The 9120-nt window shown below is 39.0% G+C and overlaps 1 protein-coding gene and 1 pseudogene across 1 annotated transcript; both read left to right on the plus strand.

Moving 5' to 3' along the window:
- The first annotated feature begins 576 nt into the window (after positions 1-576).
- On the plus strand, positions 577-6977 carry LOC127666954 (eukaryotic translation initiation factor 5A-2-like). The gene is made up of 5 exons (XM_052159961.1): positions 577-727; positions 1156-1356; positions 1990-2094; positions 3469-3533; positions 6754-6977. The coding sequence occupies exons 1-4, from the start codon at positions 719-721 to the stop codon at positions 3511-3513; spliced, it is 360 nt and encodes a 119-aa protein (XP_052015921.1). The 5' UTR covers positions 577-718; the 3' UTR covers positions 3514-3533; positions 6754-6977.
- Positions 4861-9120, plus strand: part of LOC127666709 (sorting nexin-18-like) — a 41435-nt pseudogene continuing 37175 nt past the window's right edge.

Genomic DNA, 9120 nt, shown 5'->3' on the forward strand with positions numbered 1-9120 from the left:
ACCATAGGGTGTCTGGAGTCCTCTAAGGATCTACAATGCAGAGTCATGAAATAGTACAGCACACCTAGCACTCTTCAGCTTCAAGCACGGATTCCAGCCCTAAGGGGGACTGCAAGCTGTATCAGAATCACAGTTCCACTGCACCAACAATCTGAACTCTTGCAAAATCAGCAGGACTTGAGAGTTTGAAGACCTTTAAGTGACAGCATCCATGTGCCTGAGATCTAGGGCCCAGAGCAAGCTACCTGGTCCTAAAGGTCAAATCCAAGGTCAGCTGGGCCTGGTAGTAAAGATGAGGATGCATCCTGCCCAGGAAGACAGGGAGGCTTCAAACAGTGCACTGCAGGTGGCTCCACAGGGGGGAGTGCTCTACTCTGCAGCACTTGGGGTTCCCAGTGCAGGCTTTACCTGATGGGGCGGGACCTCAGGAAGCTTCCAGCCAATGGGAGGTCTGGAGGCGGGCCCCTGGCGTGCAGGGCCTATCTCAGAAGTGTGGCCGTGAGGGGCGGGGAGGGGGCCTGGGGGCGGGGGTTGTGGCGGGGCTGGGCAAGCCACAGTGAGAGCAAGGTGTTGGAAGCTTTGTCGCCCCGCCCAGTCTCCTGGACCAGCAGAGGCCTTGGGCTCTGCTGCAGCCTCAGGGATTGGAGATCACAACAAAGTGGTGTGGTGTGGGCCGGAAGGTGAAGTCCTGCAGCTGGACCTGGGGGAGCAGCGGGAAATGCAGGAGGTGATGCGGGGGTCCGGGTGAGGCGAGGAGCCGAGATGCACGGGAACTAGAGGGCGGCAAGCTCGGGATCGCCCGGGCTCGGGCCCTTCCCCGCTGGCCAGAACCGGGATCCAGGGCGGCGCCGCTGCAGGTCCTAGGCGCACTGAGGGCCAGGTGGAGCCGGCCAGGTGCTCGCCTCTCAGTCTTCCCTGAACCTGCGGCCTGGCTGATGCCCTGGCAGCCGGGATGGAGTCGGGGGAGGCTGGGGGCTCCACATTCCTGCACAGGAAGGTCATGGGCTCTTCTTGAGTAGGGTGGTGGGGACTGGACCTGCTGGCCAGGTGCTAGTGTCCCCTTCACTCTACTGCTAACTCTTCCCTCCCCACCTCCTTTGAAGGGCTGCCAGCCTGCCTGCCCTTTATTAAAAAGCAAACAAACTTTTTGCCTAGTTCCCTCAGAATATCCACACATCTCCCCAGCCCACCAATGCAGAGGAAATTGATTTCACGACTGGAGATGCAGGGGCTTACAGCACTTCTCCTATGCAGTGCTCAGCCCTGCATAAAAATAGCTTCCTGGTGCTTAAAGGGGAACCAAGCAAAGTCATAGAGATGTCAACTTCCAAGACTGGGAAGCATGGTCATGCCAAGGTAGGTCCTTCCAAGTCATTCTTTGGCTTCACTGATAAGATCATTTGTGTTCCATTCCACATCATGAGGTTTCTATACTTAAAATAACTTCTTTTTCTAACCTCAGTCTCTTGCAAGATCAGGCATTACTCTCAATAATGCTCTCCTTTAATTGGGCCCTTAGTATGTTTCATTAACTGGAAACAAAAATTTTATTGAATCCTGGTGGTCTAAAACATTTTGTTTAGTTGAGGCAATCCAGTTCTTATAATTCTAAGAGACTTGGTTTTCACTTTCTGGGGACTCTTGTTAATTGAAGTCCTGAGTTACTTAGTGTGTTGAGTTTTGATGCCACCAAACTGTTCAGGTTTTGGGTACTTAACGAATCTCAGTTCTGTGCCCCTGCAACTTTTTCAAAGAAAGTAAGATGACTTTGAAAGAGTTGAAAGGGGGCTGGAGAGATGGCTCAGCAGTTAAGAGCACTGACTGCTCTTCCTAAGGTCCTGAATTCAATTCCCAGCAACCAAGTAGTGGTTCACAACCATCCATAATGAGATCTGGCTCCCTCTTTTAGAGTGTCTGAAGACAGATACAGTGTACTTATATATAATAAATAAGGTTAACCATGTTTCCTGTTGTTCTCGTCTCTGTCAGGTACGCCTTGTTAGAATTGACATTTTCACTGGCAGAAAACATGAAGACATCTGTCCCTCTACTCACAACATGGATGTTCCAAATATTAAGAGAAATGATTATCAAGTAAGTACTGATCTCGTTCACAGTGTTTCAGAGTGTATAAATGCCCTCTTTGGTAGTAGTTTTTCAAGACTTGAGAGTAGTTTTATAGAGTATATTCCTTACCAGTTACTAGACTCCTCTTATCTTACAGATTAGAGAAATAGTGTTTTGTTTTGTTCTGCTTTTGTTAATATTCTGTGCCTTTTATTGTTGGGAAATAGAGGATCATATATCTCAGACTGGCCTTGAAGTCCCTATTCAAGGATAATCTTCAGTTTCTGACCCCCCTGCCTCTGCCTGTGAGTGCTGAGATTATAGGTTGCATCTTCATGGCTGGCTGTCCTGTACTGGAAGCCAAACCCAGGGCTTTGTGCATGCTTTAGGCAAGCAACCTACAGTTGTGCTGTTTCTCCAGCCTCTATTCCTGCATCTTAAAAATGCTGTATTGGACCAGTGAAATGGCTGGGTTAGGCACTGTCTGTGAAGCCTTAGTCTGGACAGAGGTGTTCTCTACTTGTGTTCTGGGAAACGCCTATACCTGCATATATACACTCACTAGATAAATAAATGTAAGTGAGGCAGGAGAATCAGAAAGACTTAGGAAGGTTGGAATCAGCTGCATTCACTCAATGACTTTCTTTTATTCTATCTGTCTTTTAATTCCTTAAGTTTAAAGGAGATTATTTCAATCTTCTTATATCTGTTGAGGTCTGTTTTGTGTCCAAGGCGAGTATCTAGTTACTTTTGGAGAAGGTACCATGAGGTGCTGGGAAGAAGGTATATTCTTTTGTTTTAGGACAAAATGTTCTATAGATATCTGTTAAATCCATTTGGTTCCTAAATTCTGTTAGTTTCACTCTGTCTCTGTTTAGTTTCTGTTTCCATGATCTGTCCATTGATGAAAGTGGGCTCTTGAAGGCTCTCACTATTATAATGTGAGGTGCAATGTGCACTTTAGTAAAATTTCTGTTATGAATGGGGGTATTCTTATATTTGGAGCATAGATGTTTAGAATTGAGAGTTCATCTTGGTAGATTTTTTTCCTTTGATGAGTATGAAGTACCCTTGCTTACATTTTTTGACTACTTTAGGTTGAAAGTCTATTTTGGAACATTTGCTTGGAAAATTGTTTTCTAGCCTTTTATTCTGAGGTAGTATCTGTCTTTGTGTCTGAAGTGGGATTCCTGTATGCAGCAAAATGTTGGGTCCTGTTTACATATCCAGTCTGTTAGTCTATGTCTTTTGATTGGAGAATTGAGTCAATTGATATTAAGAGATATTAAGGAAAAGTGATTGTTGCTTCCTGTTATTTTTGTTTTTAGAGGTGGAATTTTGTTTATGTGGCTTTCTTCCTTTTGGTTTGTTAAAAGAAGATTATTTTCTTTCTTTTTCTAGGGTGAAGTTCCCTCCTTTTTGAGGTTTCCATTCATTATCCTTTGAAGGACTAGATTTGTGGAAAGGTACTGTGTAAATTTGTTTTTGTCATGGAATACCTTGGTTTCTCCATCTATGGTAAAGTTTTTCTGGGTATAGCAGCCTGGGTTGGCATTTGTGTTCTTCCCTTAGGGTTTGTATGACATCTTTTCAGGTTCTTCTGGCTTTCATAGTCTCTGTCAAGGAGTCTGGTGTAATTCTGATTAGTCTGCCTTTAAATGTTACTTGACCTTTTTCCCTTACTGCTTTTAATATTATTTCTTTCTTTAGTGCACTTGGTGTTTTGATTATTATGTGTCAAGAGGAATTTCTCTTCTGGTCCAATCTATTTGGAGTTCTGCAGGCTTCTTGTATGTTCATAGGTATCTCTTTCTTTAGATTAGGGAAGTTTTCTTCTATAGTTTTGTTGAAGACATTTACTGGCCTTTTAAGCTGGAAATCTTCACTCTATTCTATACCTATAATCTTTAGGTTTGGTCTTTTCATTGTGTCCTGAATTTCCTGAATGTTGTGGGTTAGGAGATTTTGTATTTTGCATTTTCTTTGAGTGTTGTGTCAGTGTTTTCCATGGTATCTTCTGCACCTGAGATTCTCTCTACTATCTCTTATATTCTGTTGGTAATGCTTGTTTATATGACTCCTGATTTCTTTCCTAGGTTTCTATCTCCAGAGTTGTTTCCCTTTGTGATTTCTTTATTGTTTCTCCTTCCATTTTTATATCCTGGATGGTTTTGCTCAATTCCTTCACATGTTTGGTTATGTTTTCCTGTAATTCTTTAAGGGAGTTATTTATGTCCTTCTTGAAGTCCTCTATCAGCATCATGAGCTGTGAATTTAAATCCAAATCTTTCTTTTCAAGTGGCTTGGAGTATCTAGGACTTCCTGTTGTGTTGCCAAGCTGCCTTGCTTTCTGTTGATAATGTTCTTATTTTGCCTCTCACCATCTGGCTATCTCTGGTGTTAGTTGGTCCCTCCTAATAGCAGCTACTAATCAGGGGAAACTACAGGTACTGAGTTCTTCCTGGTTGGTGATTCTGCACATACTAGAGAAAAGTGCTGTGACTGAATGAAGCAGTATACAAAGTTGCACTCTAACTTATGACCATGGAGGTGTTTTCTGGGACCACATCACATATATTCTCCTCTGCCCATGATCATAGCCTTCATACTTTTCTAGAAGGTATGAAGTTGATACTGACATTATAATTAAATAATTTAAGGTATGTTCTCATAAGTTTGTCAATTGTTTTGAGGACACATATCAATGATACAATATTTTCAGTTTGGGGGGATAAGTTTTCTGGTCATCCATAAATACTATTCCTGAATATCCACTACAAAAATTGTGAAAAAATGAAATGTTTAGAAGAGAATAATAGGGCAAATTTGGATTTCACCCCTGATCAGTCACTGTAAGCACCCAGCTTAGAAAACATTAGTTGGTATCTGACTGATGCAGGCTCAAAATAGGTGAATATCCAGGCTGTCTGTCAATATGTCATCCTTCTTGTTATTTCTACTCAACTCACTTTCAGTCCACACTTGAAAATACTCACATTTTTTAGAAGATAGTAATCAACTCATTTGAATGAAAAATGAAAATATATATATAAATATATATTTATATATTTATATACTCATAGTGTGCCTTTCAAGTGTAGTTTCAAGTGTAGTATATGTAAGAGAAATTAATTTTTGAGAGTAAAGAAAACTAAAATGAATGTTTTTCTTGAAAGACCATATGTGTGTCCTGATTCTGCTGTCTAGTGAATAAAAAGTTAAATTATTTTGAGGATGTCTTTCATGTTATGTTAAGAGCGTTATTAGTTTCATAGGAGATGATCATCATTATTTCCATTTGCAAGGAAGGTAATTACTTATCAGACATTTAAATTGGAGATTTCAGTTTTATGTATTTCTTCTGAATTTTGGTTCATATATACAGATATATATGTATGTTTACAATTAGAAGTCTTGAGGTGAAAAAATATAAGTACAAATGTTTCATTTGATTTGACATTTGTTTGTTGTTTGTTTATGAGTGTGCATGTGTATCCTTTAGTAAATATTATATATTCCTGTATTTTGAGTGTTATATGGTACATGAAATAGTGTGGGAAATTTTCTCTGTAGCATCATGTTTCGAAAATATCACAGAGTTGAAGAGTATATGTATATGTATATACACAAGATTTTTGATTCAGGGTTTATATTGTGTCATTTGCCTCCTGAATCTGAGACAGTAAGTATCTTCAGATTTGGACCAACATATTAGCTTAACAGTGTCCAATACAGATTTATATACCCATGTGAACACACACACACACTCACACATTCATACACAAAGAGGTAATATTCACCCTATCATGAAGTAATAGAACATCACACATCTGGGAAGTATTCTGTCAAAAGTTAGAAGGGAAAAGAGAGAACAACAGCAACAAAAAATAATTATGAACTATTACGTATGTGAATTTTTCAAAGGACAAATTTTATAGAAAAGGAATGATGAAAGTAGGAAGTCAATGCTTCCAAGATTATTGTTTCTTATAAACACGTGATAAGATCAGAATGCTTGATGGGAAGACATATTTCTAATTACTTGTTTAAATTATTGAGATAAATAATCATCTTTTTGGACACTTGTATGAGATATGCTTTGTGTGTTTACTAAAGGAGCCATTGTAGTGAGCTGACGTTACTTCTTAGCATACAAAGAAGGGCAATGGAAAATGAATTTTATCCAGTTAGACAATATTTCTATATCATTTATTTTAGAAAAATTATTTAATGTGGTTAAGTAAAGTACAAAATTTTAACTAATATTTTATGGTATGGTCATTGTGGAAATAAAAATGGTTACTAATTAACAATATTTAAGGAAGAAATCTTGATACATAGTTTTCTAAAAATGCCATATATATATATATATATATATATATATATATATATATATATATATATATATATATATATATATATATATATATATATACATACATATTCACAGTATATTCATTTTCAACCTTCTTCAATCAGAAAACAATCAGGCTATGTCTATTTGTGAGCACTGAGAAGCTCATATCCAGTACCGTCTTTCACACATGCTTTGTTGAATTCCATCTACCTTGGCTTGAACTGTGCCTGAAGTTCTCTGTTCTGGGGCAGGAGCAACTGATTATTTCTACCAGCAATACCAACTACAATGTAAATCAAACTAACAGAGATACTTGATTCTTTTTCTAGGAGTAAGAACAAGTTTAAGATAAAATGTATCATCCCACTGGATAACCTGTGGGCTGTGGATAATGTGGACCTAGTCAGAAAACAAGCAAACCTGTCCAGCAAGAACCTTTTCCTGCCCACTGGAAATTTTTTGGCCACCTTTCTGTAAGAGCAACACTCTGGACCAGTATTCACAGGAAGATAGCTGTAGAAATTGTTGGGCAACTTAATGCTTCCTAATTCACAGATCATGCCAATTAACCAGGATGTTTACAAAATCCAGTTTAGTTTGATTTTATACAAGGTGACAAATCCAACTTTACCCTTCTATGATGACCCCATTTTGTCTATAATTTCCACAACATACATTTCACATCTAAGGATATACCTTAGTTTTTGATCTGTGATGTTCATCAGGATTCAAAAAGATTCAAAAAGACAAATGGAGGAACATTGTCTTCTAAGAAGGATGTGGACAAAACAGAACAAAGCAAAACATATCCTCCACTTTCTTTGCTCCATAATGTCTGGTATTATTTAGGCTTTGAAAATAAACACATTGATTTTTCTCCAATAATACTGCATTGAATAGCTAAATTTAACAAATACCTCTGATACTCCCCAGCTAATTTCCATAAAAATAGTATTTAATTGAACAGATAAAAATGGTTACTCATAGAATGCTCAAGTATTTGAAGGTCTGTGTAGACCTGGTATCACTGGTGGCATATTATCGATTGATAAGGATAAAGGTCAAGGGATAAGGTTCCATCAGATCCTCAGATGAGCTCATGTTGATCTGCCTTAGCTCAATGGCCAGGCTCTTCCAAGCCTTCCTCACTTTTCACTCCTCTTCCCGACTTTTCTCCCACAGCTTCACACCTCTGAATCTGCCCTCAGCTTTTGTGCTCAGTCACCTTAGTCCAAGCTCAGCACCCTAAATCTACCCTCAGCTTAATTATGTTTCTAATCTCCTGCCTGCAACCTCATACCAGGTGTGGGAGTAGCCAATGGCCAATACTCCTTAGATCTCACATGGCTGGTGACTCTTTCTCCCTCTGTAGCTGGTGAATCTTTTGCTCCTCCCCTGAATCTGCTAGCCTTACTGTAGTGAAGCTGGAAATCCTGACTAGTCCAACCAGCTCATTGGCCAATAGGATCTTTATTGATAGATGAAGAGCCAGTTAGGTAACAGGACCTTCAGGGTTCACATGCAGATTCCTGATCAAAGTGTTGGAACCAATCCCTACATATTACCAAGCATCTGTGAGGTTTCCACTTGTGTCACTTTTTATTTTAGTGATATGTGATGTGATATATATATATATATATATATATATATATATATATATATATATATATGTGTGTGTGTGTGTGTATGTATATGTGTATGTATGTATATATATACATATACACATAAGTGCATATAGATTAGTATTTATATGTGTACATATGCATGTATATATACATATGTATAATGTATGTATATAAATGCACATATGTATGTTTGTATATATATATGAAAGTATGTGTATATATGTATATGCATATATATCCATATTTATATATACATATGCACATAGGTATGTTTATATATACACACACTCACACAAGTATGAGTGTGAGTGTGTGTGTGTGTGTGTGTGTGTGTGTTTGTGTTGGTGTAGGTTGAGGGGCACAGACAAAATCCACCCTTTTTTTTTTTAATATTTTTATTTTCTATATTCTTTGTTTACATTCCAAATGATTTCCCCTTTCCCGGATCCCCCCTCCCCATATGTCCCATAAACCTTCTTCTCTCCATCCCTTCTCCAATCACCTCCCTCCTTTTTCTCTGTCCTTATATTCCCTTCCAATGCTAGATTGATCCTTTCCAGAATCAGGACCCTCTCCATACTTCTTCATGGGAGTCATTTGATATGCGATTTGTGCCTTGGGTATTCAGGGCTTCTGGGCTAATTAATATCCACTTATCAGAGATTGCATTCCATGTGTATTCTTTTCTGATTGGGTTACCCCACTTAGGATGATATTTTCCAGATCAAACCATTTGCCTAAAAATCTTGTGAATTCATTGTTTCTAATTGCTGAGTAGTATTCCATTGTGTAAATATACCACATTTCCTGAATCCATTCCTCCTTTGAAGGGCATCTGGGTTCTTTCCAGCTTCTGGCTATTATAAATAAGGCTGCTATGAACATAATGGAGCATGTGTCTTTATTGCACGTTGGGGAATCCTTTGGGTATATGCCCAGGATAGTTATAGCAGGGTCCTCTGGAAGTCTCATGTCCAGTTTTCTGAGGAACATCCAGACTGATTTCCACAGTGGTTGTACCATCTTACAGCCTCACCAGCAGTAGAGTAGTGTTCCTCTTTCTCCACATCC

This window comes from Apodemus sylvaticus, chromosome 16 (genome assembly GCF_947179515.1).
Source record: "Apodemus sylvaticus chromosome 16, mApoSyl1.1, whole genome shotgun sequence".
In the NCBI taxonomy this organism is placed as follows: domain Eukaryota; kingdom Metazoa; phylum Chordata; class Mammalia; order Rodentia; family Muridae; genus Apodemus; species Apodemus sylvaticus.